At 30.3% G+C, this 14,711-nt stretch overlaps 4 protein-coding genes across 7 annotated transcripts in view; 2 read left to right on the top strand and 2 right to left on the bottom strand.

Moving 5' to 3' along the window:
- Positions 1 to 1,117, bottom strand: part of LOC130903438 (mitoguardin) — a 33,126-nt gene extending 32,009 nt beyond the window's left edge. The window contains exons 1-3 of the mRNA XM_057815532.1: positions 792 to 1,117; positions 585 to 741; positions 335 to 529 (exon numbers count right to left, since the gene is read on the bottom strand). Of these exons, the coding sequence (XP_057671515.1) occupies positions 335 to 529; positions 585 to 741; positions 792 to 887 (448 nt within the window). The 5' untranslated portion in view covers positions 888 to 1,117. The remainder of the gene's footprint in view (positions 1 to 334; positions 530 to 584; positions 742 to 791) is intronic.
- A 51-nt stretch (positions 1,118 to 1,168) lies between these two features.
- Positions 1,169 to 4,904, top strand: LOC130903700 (pre-mRNA-splicing factor syf1 homolog). The gene is made up of 11 exons (XM_057815933.1): positions 1,169 to 1,346; positions 1,424 to 1,884; positions 1,953 to 2,206; positions 2,264 to 2,605; positions 2,659 to 2,926; positions 2,994 to 3,236; positions 3,296 to 3,532; positions 3,583 to 3,764; positions 4,195 to 4,370; positions 4,428 to 4,625; positions 4,687 to 4,904. Exons 1-11 carry the CDS (start codon positions 1,299 to 1,301, stop codon positions 4,828 to 4,830), a joined length of 2,553 nt encoding a protein of 850 aa, XP_057671916.1. The 5' UTR covers positions 1,169 to 1,298; the 3' UTR covers positions 4,831 to 4,904.
- A 357-nt stretch (positions 4,905 to 5,261) lies between these two features.
- Positions 5,262 to 8,621, bottom strand: LOC130903701 (homeobox protein caupolican-like). 4 transcript variants are annotated; one of them, XM_057815935.1, is made up of 7 exons: positions 8,531 to 8,621; positions 8,038 to 8,145; positions 7,615 to 7,927; positions 6,934 to 7,230; positions 6,682 to 6,835; positions 6,243 to 6,623; positions 5,262 to 6,181 (listed from the first exon to the last, which is right to left on the bottom strand). In XM_057815935.1, the coding sequence occupies exons 2-7, from the start codon at positions 8,072 to 8,074 to the stop codon at positions 6,038 to 6,040; spliced, it is 1,326 nt and encodes a 441-aa protein (XP_057671918.1). In that variant the 5' UTR covers positions 8,075 to 8,145; positions 8,531 to 8,621; the 3' UTR covers positions 5,262 to 6,037. The 4 variants fall into 4 exon arrangements, with proteins under 4 accessions (XP_057671918.1, XP_057671921.1, XP_057671922.1 ...); XM_057815938.1 differs by having other exon boundaries at positions 6,682 to 6,832; positions 8,531 to 8,617; XM_057815939.1 differs by lacking the exon at positions 8,531 to 8,621 and adding an exon at positions 8,322 to 8,414 and having other exon boundaries at positions 6,682 to 6,832.
- An 894-nt stretch (positions 8,622 to 9,515) lies between these two features.
- On the top strand, positions 9,516 to 14,664 carry LOC130903731 (MFS-type transporter SLC18B1-like). Its single transcript, XM_057815981.1, has 8 exons — positions 9,516 to 9,623; positions 9,826 to 9,995; positions 10,057 to 10,204; positions 10,663 to 10,849; positions 10,910 to 11,219; positions 11,279 to 11,374; positions 14,049 to 14,357; positions 14,423 to 14,664. The coding sequence occupies exons 1-8, from the start codon at positions 9,516 to 9,518 to the stop codon at positions 14,544 to 14,546; spliced, it is 1,452 nt and encodes a 483-aa protein (XP_057671964.1). The 3' UTR covers positions 14,547 to 14,664.
- The last annotated feature ends 47 nt before the right edge of the window (positions 14,665 to 14,711 follow it).

The raw sequence follows: 14,711 nt of genomic DNA, 5'->3' as shown, positions 1-14,711 counted from the left end.
CAAAAACCAACAAATACTGACATCTGGAAAAGTTAAATTATTGCACAATCCTCAAAATTGGCTCAGACACTGACAATTTTTGGAACAATCGAAATTCATATAATTGATATGTAATAAACAGGATAACAAATGAAAAAAATTCAATGGAATTTATGAATTATATAATATAAAAAGAAGACGAAAATTAAATATTTCAACGTTTTTCTTAAATTTTCACCTCAAACTATCATGAATATTTGCAAAGAATTCATTTTAGACTATTTTATTTCTAAATTAGTTTGTCTCTAGTAAAATGATATCAAAATTAAAGGAATTTTGTTTAAAAAGAACTCACCCATTACTCCAAGTTGTTGCGGGGTCAAATTAGAAGTATTTAAACCTTCTGGTATGGGTAAACCATTGCTGACGATACTTCCTGAAGCTACAGATGCTTTACCACTAGTCACAATTGAACCTTGTTTATTTAACCTGTCTGTCATTGCATTATAATTTGCACTGCGTCTTCCACTACTAGCAACACTACCCAAATCTAAGAGATAGTTTAGAAATTATTCATTTTAGAATGATAATTAGAAATTAGTTACCTGGGTATGGACTTCTCATACCAGATATTCTGGAAAGTTTGCCATTAAATATATTTCTAGGTAGTTTGGAGGGATCTACAATTTTCTTTTTGCGTCGTAGAAGCCTCGCTAGGACGCCAATAAATACTACACTAGTGGAAATAGACACTATTACAATCTAAAAGAAAATAATGTCAATTATGTTACTAAAATATTTAATTTCCTTACCTTTTGGGTAGTTGACAACTGTATATTTCTTGGTAAAAGTTGTTTGATAGTATTTAGATATTGCTTACCATTTACCGAATTTAATAGAACGGACATAATCACAATTATAAATAAAATTTGCTCAATAAAGAGGTTATGTCACGAACTGTATTTTATATATATTTTTGCTAATTAATCGAACATTTTATTTAAATTTAAATTAAATAAATAAATATAGGCGGTTCGACTTTAAAATTTATGTAAAATAGAGAAATTTCGAATTTTAATTAAAAAAATTGTTCAAAATATGGAAACATTTGAACTATTCAACATTTGAACTAAATTTCTTCTTTTTTAATATGTCTCTTCGAACTAATCTTTTTTCGTAAAACTTTACTATTGGTCTTTTTCTATGAGCATAATAACGTTAAATATATAAAAGTTGGGTTATCCATTATAAAAATATGATCGATTTTTATTTGTTTACGTTTTGATTTTATTTTTTTAAAACATTTTTATTAAATAAAAATGCATATAAAAAAAGGAAATATATCGGAAACAATGGAAATTGTCTTTGTGAGTTCAAATTATAAAATTTTGTAACCTTTACTTTTTATTTCTATGATAAACTTTCCATATTATTTATATTTTAGAACGATGACGATTTGCCATACGAAGAAGAAATTTTAAGGAATCCGTATTCGGTAAAACATTGGTTAAGATATATCGATCATAAAAAATCGGCTCCGAATAACGCAGTTAACATAATTTTTGAAAGAGCCTTGAAAGAACTACCAGGATCATATAAATTATGGTACAATTATTTAAGAACCAGAAGAAATCAAATAAAAAGCAAATGCATAACAGATCCAGGATACGAGGAAGTGAATAATGCTTTTGAAAGGTCCCTAGTTTTCATGCACAAGATGCCTCGTATTTGGATGGATTATTGTTTATTTTTAACTGACCAATGTAAAATTACAAGAACTAGGAAAGTGTTTGATAGGGCGCTGAGGGCATTACCAGTTACTCAGCATAATAGAATTTGGCCTCTATATTTGAAATTTGTTCAGAAACATGATATACCAGAAACAGCAGTTAGAGTGTTTAGGAGGTGAGAGAAATCTTGCTATAGCGTGGATTTATATATATTTTTTAATATATACATACTTTTCCATATAGATATATGAAATTGTGTCCAGAAAATGCTGAAGAATACATTACATATTTAACCAATATTGATAGATTAGATGAAGCAGCACAGCTTATGGCGAATATAGTGAATGATGAAAATTTCGTTTCTCAACAAGGAAAATCGAAACATCAATTGTGGAATGAATTGTGCGAATTGATTTCTAAGAATCCCGAAAAAGTACATTCTTTAAATGTAGATGCTATCATTAGAGGGGGCTTAAGAAGGTACACCGATCAGTTAGGTATGTTAATGATCAATTTTTTTCTATGTAATTATCTTCTAATTTCATATAATTTAGGTCATCTTTGGAACTCCCTGGCGAATTATTATGTACGCAGTGGTTTATTTGAAAGGGCTCGTGATATATATGAAGAAGCTATTCAAACAGTTACAACTGTAAGAGATTTTACACAAATTTTTGATGCCTACGCCCAGTTTGAAGAATTAAGTTTAAGTAAAAGAATGGAAGAAGTGGCCAATAAACCGAATCCTACTGAAGATGATGAAACTGAATTGGAATTAAGACTTGCAAGATACGAATATTTAATGGAAAGGAGGTTACTCCTTTTAAATTCTGTTCTGTTGCGACAAAATCCTCATAATGTACAAGAATGGCATAAAAGAGTACAACTTTATGAAGGTAATTGTTATAATTTTTTTTGTCAGTATGTAAAATATTTTTTTATATTATAGGTAAACCAGTGGATATTATTAACACTTATACTGAAGCTGTACAAACAGTTGATCCAAAGCTAGCTGTAGGAAAACTTCACACCCTATGGGTAGATTTTGCTAAATTTTATGCCAAAAATGGTCAAATTGATGATGCTAGATTGATTTTTGAAAAGGCTTCACAAGTAGCTTATGTTAAAGTAGATGATCTGGCAACAATTTGGTGTGAATGGGCTGAAATGGAAATTGGAAATGAAAATTATGACGAGGCGTTAAGACTGATGCACAGGTAATTTCTTATATAAAATTAGAGGATTGCTAGAATGTGTGTATAACAATTTCTATGTGTTTTTTAGGGCAACTGTAATGCCTAATCGTAAAGTAGCTTATCATGATGATACCGAAACTGTTCAAAACCGTCTTTACAAATCTCTCAAAGTTTGGTCAATGTATGCAGATTTGGAAGAGAGTTTTGGTACTTTTAAATCGTGCAAAGCCATTTATGACAGAATTATCGACTTGAAAATAGCCACACCTCAAATAATTATCAATTATGGGGTATTTTTGGAAGAAAATAATTATTTTGAAGAGGCTTTTCGGTAAATTATAAACGATAATTTTATTTATTATTGTTTTGATTAATATTTTTACATTATAGGGCGTATGAAAAAGGTATATCTTTGTTTAAATGGCCAAACGTTTATGATATCTGGAACACATATTTAACGAAATTCCTCAAACGTTATCAAGGAACAAAATTAGAACGTGCTAGAGATTTATTCGAACAATGTTTAGATGGTTGTCCTCCTCAATTCGCCAAACATCTCTATCTACTTTATGCGAAATTAGAAGAAGAGCACGGCATGGCCAGGCATGCTATGGCAGTTTACGAAAGGTTACTAAATTATATATTAACTAATCCTCATCTAATTTTTCATCATTTAGGGCTACTAAAGCTGTTCCGGAACAAGAAATGTTTGATATATTTAATATTTACATTAAAAGAGCTGCTGAAATTTATGGTATTCCAAAGACAAGGCAAATTTATGAAAAGGCAATCGAAGTACTTCCAGAAGAAAAGACTAGAGAGATGTGTCTTAGATTTGCAGATATGGAAACAAAATTAGGTGAGTTCTATTTTTATAAATTTGTGAAAATTATACAACACAGAGGAGAATAGTAGTAGCGGAGTAAAAGCAATTAAGAAAAATAGTAAGAAAAACAAAGATTGATGGGATAAGAAAGGAGGTATTCATAGAAAACCTGAAAGAGAAATCAATGGGAAACAAAATAGAGGATGTTTAAACTAGTATAGACACATAAAGAAAGGAACACCACTGAAGATAATAAGAAAAGTGACATAAGCAAAAAGATTAGTACAGGAATAAGGAAGACAAGGGAAAACAATATGGCAGATGAATGAAATAGCAAAGGATCTCAAAAATTAGATAAAAGGAGAACTAAAATATCAATACTCTGATGCTCGAAAGGGCGTAAAGAGTTGTAGAGTGAAAATTGTACGTTAATAATGTGTTATTTTGATTTAAAATGTTCCAGGGGAAATCGATAGAGCGAGAGCGATTTATGCGCATTGTAGTCAGATTTGCGATCCGCGTATCACGGCAGACTTTTGGCAATTATGGAAAGAATTCGAAGTACGTCACGGTAACGAAGATACCATGAGAGAAATGTTGAGAATTAAACGTAGCGTTCAAGCTGTATATAATACGCAGGTATGTAAAACAAATTTTTATCTATTCATAATATTTGTTACAATTTAAATTTTGTAGGTGAACATGATGTCAGCACAAATGTTAAGTTCGGCTGGTAGTATGAGTGGAACCGTGGCAGATTTAGCGCCGGGTGTTAAAGACGGTATGCGACTTTTAGAAGCTAAAGCCGTCGAAATGGCTGGTACCTCTCAAGGAAATAAACCTACAGGAATTATGTTTGTTAGAGGAGAAACTCAAGGAGCTGGCAAAGACAAAGTATTAATAACGTTTCAAAGTCATTTTCAGTTTGTTTTCCAATTTTTTTTTTAATCAATAGGTGGTGAATCCCGACGAAATCGATATAGATAGTGAAAACTCCGAGGAAGAAGAAGAAGACGAGGAAGTACCAGTGGAAAAACAAAGTGTTCCTTCGGAAGTTTTTGGAAGTCTTAATAAGAATAATGAGAATGAAGAAGATTAAATAGAATAGGAATAAATGTAACGTTTACTAATTTTGTAGTTTTTTTTTAATAAATACCAAAAAGTTGTTGGGCATAATCACTATCAGTTTTCCCAGCCTAACACAAAAAAGTACATTTAATAAAAATTTTACTCTTGGTTGAAAATAAGTATGGTAAGTTTTATATGCCAGATAATCCATAAATAGGAGCTCGGAAAATATTTGGAAAAATTTGTTTTAAAATTGCGAAGCATAACAAAATACACCGAGAGGGCAATTTTGAATCAAACATTCATCATATTAAAACTACTCGTTACCCTTAATAACCAAAATCTTAACATACAAAAGTTAAAGAACTCAATTTACTAACTTGGTCACGGTAATTTGCCAATATGAAAATTCATGATGGGTAGTAAATATGGGTATGAACAATTAAGAAACAAATACGTAAATGTGATGATAAGCCAAATAACTTTATTCTGTTTGTATGCTAACAATAAAAGAGACAATTAAAATTAATATTTAAGAAATTTAAATAAATAGAAAACTTAAAATTCTATCCAGCCCGTGTTTAACAATTAAATACAGAAGAATCATGCTATATCTACAATATTATTTTAAAAACTGTACAATACACGGTTTTCTGAAAATCACAAACAATTTTCGTGTAGAGAAAGGTGATATTGTAACATCCGATAGCTCCTAGAAATTTCAGCCACAAAATTAAATACATCTATTTTACTATACAAAAAGTGAAACAAGAAATTTATCATTTCTTCAATGTAAAATGATTGTTATATTAAAACAATTTTTCCTCTTCATATTGATTAGAATGTACACGTCCTATATGCCTAATGTTGTTTCACATACAAAAAATTGTAGTTATCATAAACAACCGTTTATTTATACCGATTAAATCTGTGTATATAATCGAATGGACTAAATATAACCTGAAAACATAATAAAACAGTTCATTTATGTAAAAAGCATCACAGATGCTATCGTTTTGAAAGAAACTATACAACCAATTTATGAACTCGTAGTTTCACATTAAATTTATTTTATTTTTGTTACTACAACAAATTAATAAAAATCAAAACTGGATTAAATAATAAATATCCATACACGATACAACTGCAGCTTACCGATAATGAAAATCAATTTAAAACAAGAGATAACTCAAAAAAAAAAATACAACTAACACTATTTTTTACTAAAAAATCCCAATTCAAATTTCTTGTTTCACTATAACCGTTTCTATTTCCTGTTTAACATTTTCATCTGCATCATCATATTCTTCTTCTTCTTCCAACATAACTTCGTTTACATTTTCTTCCAGCGTTACTTCGTTCACTTCTTCTTCCAATGTCACCTTTTTATAATATGAATCGTTAATAATTATCACTATTGGCAATTATAATAATCATACTTACTTCGTTCACAAAAACTTCTTCAACATCCTCTTCTGGTACAAACAATTGGTCGTCTTCTTCAACGGTTACCATTTCAGATTCCACATAAGTTTCACCTTCATCTTCTACAATAGTTTCAATTTCATCTACTCCCTCCGTTTCTAATCCTTCTACATATTCAGTGTCAACTCCCTCGACTGTTTCAATTCCATCAACTTCCGTGTCTTCTTCAACAAAAGCTTCTTCTTCTTCAATTACAGTTTGTTCTTCATCTCCTCCACCCATTTCGTGCTCTTCGATAGAAATTTGGTCTTCAAGAGGCACTTCATTTACTACTTCAACTAGTGGGGCTACCACAGGTGAAACAGATTTCTTTGTCTTCAACAAATATTGTTTTGGAATCTGCAAAGACATTTAATTAATTGTGATAAATATTGGAAAGTGTCAGATTTTTATTTACCTCTGTAGATTGAGATATAACCTTTAGGACAATGTTCTTCCCCGAAGCAGTCTTTACAACTACTAAATTAGATGGGAAAGGATTCGATGTAGTTGTCTGATTAGAAGTCTGGATCACTTGCTGTGGTTGGACATATTGAACTGTCTCAGGTCTGCTAAATAAACAATGAATGGTCATTGTTAATTTGAAACAATAATCAAGATAAATGCTAACTAATTTATAACTTCAATGATAAATCCATTGTGGAATTACCTTCTTTCTGCTGAACTGACAGTTAATCCATAGTGTACATCAGGGTTCCAAGGGTTGAACTTTCTACTACCAGTCGGTACAGCCATTTCCACCTGCTGTGTTGGTGTTGTCTCAACGAAACCATTAGCATCAACTTCATATTCTGTATCACTATCGACCCTATCAACTCTCAACATCTTTTTACCCTTTTTGTAGTAAATTCCACTAACTGGAACTGCCGTACTACCATCAGTGGAATTTCTTGGGGAAGTAGATGCTCTTCTTCTTCTAGTAATTGTGTAATGGACCGAGTCATAGCTGGAATAAACCAAAGGGGGTTTTTCTGTGAATCAGATGTCTTTCCATGGTCACGTATTTTTTAAAAACTCCTTTAACATATACTTTGACATAAATTGTTACTAATACATGAGATGCAAATTTAATAAGTTCTTATTGATTTTTTGATAATGACTGAAACATTCAATTTACACACAAAATCGATTCGATACAGTTTCATCACATTTTTGGATAATAATAATGCTTATTAATGAACAATAGTCATATAAACATGAATGAAAAATAAATGTAAACATTTACCTTAAACTTTAAGATACACCATGGAAACAAGACCCAATTTAGAGAAAAAACCCCAAAATAACATGACCCAATTTATACAAAAAACATAATTTATGATAAACTTACCCTTCTCTTCTCATCATTTCTGGAAGATATCGTCTTCTTGCATTTATGAACCAATTGCTAATTTGTAGTACTGTTAAATTTGTTTCTTGCGATAAAATATGTTTTTCGATTTCTGTGGGATATGCATTAAATCTATGTTCGTAAAGCCAAGTTTTCAAAATTTTCACCGCATCTTTGGGAAGGTGACCACGTCTTTTTACTGTGCGTTCTAATGGTCCCACCATCTCGTATTGATACATGACTGGTACTTGCTCTTCGTCAGAAGCCGTGTCATTTTCATCATCTGCACTACTCACAGAATGAAACTGGTGATCTGGTAACAAAGATTTAATGGTAAGAGACTAATATTTTAATTATCTACTAGGCGTAAAAAAAGCACTGTAACGTACGCACAAAATGTGAAAAATAATTAGGTTTACTTACCGACTACTTCTCTAATAGTATACTGATTAGCAGACATTTTGATGTGTAATTATCGTTTCAAAGTCGATCCTTTTTCTTTAAATATTCTCGATGAGCGATATCTGGTAACTGAAATATCAAAAATAATTTGAAAAAAAACGATATTTCGGGGAGGCTTTGTGGTTGATTAGCTGTGATATTTTTGATAGAGGAAAAGGTGATGACGTCATCATGGAAGAAGCAGATGGGCGTGTGGAGTTTTATATAACTTTTTATTATAGATTATAATAAAATAATAGTCCTGCCTGTTGTTTTTATGGAAGAAATATGTTTATAAATGTCTTTTGGCGTTTGATATGACAATTTTTTGACAAAATGTCAATATTGTCAATAAAATGTCACTGTCTATAAAATACGGGCACGAATTTCAAATATAAATTAATAAAAATTTCCAAATTTTCATAATAATTTATATAAACCTATTACGGATAATATAGATATAAAAAAATATTACTTGCAGAGCTTTCTTCTCGAGGCGTCACTTTCTCACAAATTCGCCATAACTTGTTTGAAAAGGTTTGTTTATTTCACTTGCAAGACTACTCGACTTTACGATCGGTGTGAAATTAATGTACACCGACTCCTCAAAAAATAATAACTATACCTCGTTTTAAACTGTTTCAACTCATAAGCAATAGAATATTGATATTCTTGAGTATGTAATGAAATAAATGTCAATGAATACATAAATAAGAAAAAAATATTTAGATAAGTTCAGTCAAAACGAACGTAACGTTTCAAAGGTTACTGTACAAAATTACGGAAGCTTGCTCGGTAAGGCAGTTTCCTCCATAGATGGCATCATATTTGTTGCCTTGCCATCTAACAGCGAAAAGCCAAACTACGTAAATTTTCAAATTTGTTCAAAATCTTATTGAATATATGAAACTACATCAATATTAAACTTTTTATATTCTTGAGTATGTAATGAAAAAAATGTCAATGAATACATAAATAAGAAAAACATATTTAGATAAGTTCAGTCAAAACGAAGGTAACGTTTCGAAGGATACTGTACAAAATACGGAAGCTTTCTCGATAAGATAGTTTTCTCCATAGATGGCATCATATTTGTTGCCTTGCCATCTACCAGCGAAAATCCAAACGAAGAAAATTTTCAAATTTGTTCTAAAACTTATCGAATATGTAAAACTACATCAATATTAAATTTTTTGATTATTAACTACGTCGCTGTAAGGGCTTTATCAATGTTTGGTTTGATATTACAAATTATTTATTCAATAATGTAAATTGTTTTTTCACGTTCTTAAATATTGGTACACAAACTTCGGATACATTTTATCATCTGTCTGTTTTAAAACTCTAAATATGGTAGTTGAACGGCACCAAATTCTTCCATTCAGTCTAGTTAAAAGTTAATAGCTTAGACGTAAACTATAAAATTATCAAAATAGTATTTAAACTGTAGAAGATACAAAATGGTTAATTTCACAAAGAAACAATGGTCTACGTTGATAGTTATAGGCATAGCGGATTTTTGTAATGCTATTTGTGTCTCATTACAAGCGCCGTTTTATCCGCAAGTGGTACGTATTATTAAATTAATGTTTGAAATATCAAACTTTAACCTATCCTATAATAGCCACCATCTTGTTTCAAATATGTGTTTAATGTATCGAATTATGGTATCATAAGAAACTAATTTATGTGTTTGATTGTTTAATCATATTGTTAAATTTCAATTAAATTCGTTTTGTTGATGAAAAAAATACAATTTTTGTTATTTAGGCCGAGAGTAAAAAATGCACAGCAACAGAATACGGATTAGTATTTGGAGTTTTTGAATTTGTCGTTTTTTTGGTGAGTCCATTTTTTGGACGACACATAAATAAAATCGGACCGAAGCGAATGTTTATTGCAGGGTTATATACTATTGGTATTTGTGCCATTCTTTTTGGGTAAATCACATTAAAATATATAGTTGCCGAATAAAAAAAAAGTTGGTTGTTATTTTTACAGTACTTTGGATAAAATCGAAAACAGATATTATTTTATTATATCGAGTTTTTTAATAAGGATAGCAGAAGCTGTGGGTAATGCAGCTTTTTTGACAGCTAGTTTCGCTATAATAGCCATAGAATTCCCGGAACATATAGCCACAACGTTCGTAAGTATAAAAAAACAATGTTGTTTATCTGTTTGAGCGCATTAAAAAAGTGTGAAAATCAATCGTGATGATTATTTTGAAAGGATATGAATGAAATAAGTTTTCGTCTAGTGTTATATCAATTTATGATTATTCAAACTAAAAAAAAATATTTTTCAATTATAATCGGGGTTCGGCGTACGATTTGATCGTGTATATTTCGTCACAAATGTATTTAAATCTGAAAAGCTATACGTTTCGGCTATGACATGATTAGGTTAGGTTAGGATTCTCAATTTATTACAGAAAAAATATCAAATTGGAATGAATTTAAGGTGTCATAATTTCTATAAGGGGTTACGTTTTCCTTCTAATGTCGATAATAAATTTGAAATATCCTAATTCTACAAATTATTCCAATGATTAATAATAATCGTTACTATTGGTAATAATAATTGAAGAAATGTTTATTTAATAAGGCTTGTTTGGAAACGTTTTTCGGATTGGGATTAATAGTCGGACCTACGGTAGGTGGAGCCCTATATCAAGCTGGTGGTTACACTCTACCATTTGCTGTAATGGGATCTTCGCTATGTTTAGCATCCTTTTTTACCACATTCGTATTATCTATTAATCTTGATCATTGCGATGGAATAGTGTCCGAAAGTGAGTAATAATTTTTTTATTAACTATCTACTGCCAAATAACATTTTAATATTTTTTTAGGATCGATACTGACAGTCTTAAAAATTCCCAGCGTGTTTTTAGCAATAATTAGCGTGATAGTAACGAGTATGTCTATCGGTTTTTTGCAGGCAACTTTAGAACCTCATTTACGCGATTTTCATTTAACCCCCGTAGTTGTCGGTTTAATGTTTGTCATCAATGGAGGTATTTATGCTATAACGACACCCGTATTCGGTTTTTTCTGCGATAAATTACTAATTCATCCAAAAAAAATTACAATTTTAGGATGCGCATTTGTAGCAATCGGATTTACATTGATCGGTCCATTGCCAATAATACCTCTTAAAAAGTAAATATATTCAATATACTTTTAATATCTAATAATTGATATTGAGAATTAACTTTAAGGAGTATTGGATTGATCATAGGAGGATTAATACTACACGGATTTGGTATGGGTGCTCAACTGGTTGCTTCTTTTTCAGATGCGTTGAGAACGAGCGTGTGAGTAATTAAGATATTTTCTTATCAATAGTTTTCTTAAAAATATGCTAAAAAACCAAATTTTTATAATCTATTCATGTAATTCGAATCGTTAGAATATGTTTAAGTTTGTTTTCTAAACAATTATTTGTAAGATATTGACTCAATTAATTGCGCTTTCGATCATTGTTTCTAAATTATATAGTTTTTAAATATTGACAATGATGAAGTTGTTATCTTATCTTGAAAAGAAAATATTCAAAATATTATTCGTCATCAACGTTACTTTGTTCTAAGTCATTTTCGTATAGTTTATTTTATTTTCATATATTTTAAATGTTGCGAAAATTGATGATAAAAAAATATTTTAATCGTGCTTTTTATATTCTTATGAACCTGTATAATGAAAATTCTAATTTCATCCCATATCTATGGATGTCCGTACTCTAGAATCGAACAGTTGATAAATGTTTAAAGAGAACACTCTGTATATCCGCGCTATCGTTTTTGTATATTTGAAAATCGCTCTATAAGTCATTTTCTATAGAGAAACTAAGGTATAAGTATAAAAAAATTGCAAGATTTTTACAATAGATGTCGATGAAAGTATCTATCAATCGAAATTGAGCAAAATAATAGAATCAATTTTCTTGATTTCACATTATATAAAATTAACAATAACATAAGAACAGAATGGCATACGAAACCAACTTGGTCCTCAAGATGATTAAACTTATATGTCACAAAAAAAAATCAGTGATAATAAGTTTGGTTGATAGATGGTAGATAGATCAGATCCTGAATTCATATGCTTTTAGCTTTTCAAAAAGCAAAAACTGCATTAAAAGAAAATAATTATCCGGAAAAAATGATAAATAACATCAAAACATAAAACATTTTTCATTACCATATGTACAAGGACTTTCCCAACAATTATCGAATTATTTCAATAAATATGATGTTAGTATAAGTCATAAAGGACACAATACATTATCGAAATATTTCACTAAATTAAAATTTGAAGCGCCAAAAAACAAAATATATTGATATTACATATCAAGTGCCTTGTACTAATTGTAGCGTTGTCTACATAGGGCAAACATCTCAGTACTTAGAAAATAGACAAGAGGATAAAAAAATAGAACCATGAGATATCAAAAAAAAAACAAAAATTCAATTATAAAGATTCAAAAATTCTTGAAACGGAATCTATTACAGGAAAAATAGAGTAGAAATGGTTCACATTCATAAGAACGAAAAGCTATAAATGATAAAAAAAGATCTAAACAATTTAAGTAAAATTTATAGCCGTATTTTGTAAATTCTAATAAACTAGCTTTTACCCGCGGCTTCGCTCGCATCGAATCCATTAAATAAGTATCAGAAATCATTATAATAGAAAAGAACGAACTCTGTAGCTATATTAGAAACTGAGATATAGATCTTTGAATGTAGAAAAATTGCTAAAAACCTACAAAAATCCATAACTCCACATTGAATGTCCGCGCCTAGCTCCTCTCCAACTCAACCGATTTAAGTGTTCGAAAACTCAAAAGAAAGAAGGTGTTTCATCGAGTGTTCTTAAACCAAAACGAACTCTGTAGCTATATTATAACCTGAGATATAGATCTTTGAATGTAGAAAAATTGCCAAAAACCTACAAAAATCCATAACTCCACATTGAATGTCCGCGCCTAGCTCCTCTCCAACTCAACCGATTTAAGTTTCCAAAAACTCAAAAGAAAGAAGATGTTTCAGCGAGTGTTCTTAAACAAAAACGAACTCTGTAGCTATATTAGAACCTGAGATATAGATCTTTGAATGTAGAAAAATTGCCAAAAACCTACAAAAATCCATAACTCCACATTGAATGTCCGCGCCTAGCTCCTCTCCAACTCAACCGATTTAAGTTTCCAAAAACTCAAAAGAAAGAAGGTGTTTCAGCGAGTGTTCTTAAACCCAAATGAAGTCTCTTTCTTGAATAGAACCTGAGATATTGAGGATTAGAACGTGTGTATGTGAAAAATTCCCATAAGTAATGTACAGGGGGAAATCGCATTTGAGTATAACTTGAGAATGGTGAAAATTAGATGAAATCCGATGGTTGATGGCTGATCTGTGCATCAATACCTTTCATTGAAAAAAAAAAAAATTAAGCAAATCGGTTGGGTAGAACGCCTGAACGGACTCGGAATGGAAATCATCAATTTTTTTAAGATGTAAGATTTAGTACATTCGAGATGTGGAAACCCAGGAAAAGTTCCAAGTTGATTTTATCCTTATTTTGATATTCATGATTAAAGTGATCTATTAATCAATATAAATAAGCAAATCGTCAGTGTCAATATCACATTTCGATAAAGACTTGAAGAAAAATCGAAACGTCAAAATTTCTTTTCAAAAAAAAAATAGTTTTTGAAATAAAAGAGACCTAAAATCAATTAGTACATTAAAATACTATAATTATTAATGTGGCAAAAAAATGTTCATGTTTATAGTAATGCAAAATCATGTTATCGAGTTACCATTGAAATTTTTTTACCTATACATAAATTTTCTTTTGTCTTCCAACATTTTTATGATTGTTGCAAGTAATATTTATTTTATTTATAAATGTAATAACATAATCAAAATTCGTTTCCAATACAATGAATTAATTTTGAAAAATTAGAAATGTTGTGGTTTATCTTTACAGTGCACACGGTTTTCCTGATAACGTAGATACATATGGTCTAATATCCGGACTTTGGACGAGTAGTTTCGCTCTCGGAGCTTCTATAGGTCCATCGATAAGTGGTATTCTTTATGATATTATCAATTTTTCCAACGCTTCCATATTCGTAATAATAGTACATATCTTCGTTGGAATTATTGTATTTCTCTATTTGTGTTACGTCAAACCGCGAGCCAAATATATCGAGATCAGGGACGATATACACCACGTAGATAAAGAGAGTTATAACTCACTTTCTAGACTAAACAGTATCACTGAAAGTATGCAAAGGTATATATTCCATCGAAAGTCTTAATTATCCTATCAAATTTAATTTTGTATATTAATGTTTTTAGCGGTCACACCGTTATCAATGGCATTTCTATAGAAAAAAGCAGACCGCCAGCGATGAATGGTTTGATAGCTTGCAATAGTTATTTCGCCAAGTTTGGCAAAGTCACAGATATACTTTCAATTTAAATTTCGCATTTTGTAGTAGTTATACTACCAATACCCGATTCTCATTAAATAAATGAACGAAAATATATGGTTTTTTTGTCGAATTATTATATTACAACTGTTTTATTTTTGTGCTTTATATCAAATAACTCGCAAGTTACCCAGATACGTTTGTATGTAATAGAA

The sequence above is a fragment of the Diorhabda carinulata genome, chromosome 2 (genome assembly GCF_026250575.1).
Source record: "Diorhabda carinulata isolate Delta chromosome 2, icDioCari1.1, whole genome shotgun sequence".
NCBI classification, from domain to species: domain Eukaryota; kingdom Metazoa; phylum Arthropoda; class Insecta; order Coleoptera; family Chrysomelidae; genus Diorhabda; species Diorhabda carinulata.
Note: the sequence above shows the minus strand (reverse complement) of the source record. Positions and strands in the feature narration are given on the sequence as shown.

Bases quoted from the DNA above. Each gene is read 5' to 3' on its own strand.
- LOC130903700 (XM_057815933.1), top strand. From the start codon at position 1,299: ATGCATATAAAAAAAGGAAATATATCGGAAACAATGGAAATTGTCTTT. The intron at 1,347-1,423 runs GTGAGTTCAAAT...TTTATATTTTAG, and splicing joins AAACAATGGAAATTGTCTTT to AACGATGACGATTTGCCATA. The intron at 3,533-3,582 runs GTTACTAAATTA...TTCATCATTTAG, and splicing joins GCTATGGCAGTTTACGAAAG to GGCTACTAAAGCTGTTCCGG.
- LOC130903701 (XM_057815935.1), bottom strand. From the start codon at position 8,074: ATGTCTGCTAATCAGTATACTATTAGAGAAGTAGTCG. The intron at 7,928-8,037 runs GTAAGTAAACCT...CTTTGTTACCAG, and splicing joins TACTATTAGAGAAGTAGTCG to ATCACCAGTTTCATTCTGTG. The intron at 6,624-6,681 runs GTAAATAAAAAT...ATGTCTTTGCAG, and splicing joins TTATATCTCAATCTACAGAG to ATTCCAAAACAATATTTGTT.
- LOC130903731 (XM_057815981.1), top strand. From the start codon at position 9,516: ATGGTTAATTTCACAAAGAAACAATGGTCTACGTTGATAGTTATAGGC. The intron at 10,205-10,662 runs GTAAGTATAAAA...TTATTTAATAAG, and splicing joins AACATATAGCCACAACGTTC to GCTTGTTTGGAAACGTTTTT. The intron at 10,850-10,909 runs GTGAGTAATAAT...ATATTTTTTTAG, and splicing joins CGATGGAATAGTGTCCGAAA to GATCGATACTGACAGTCTTA.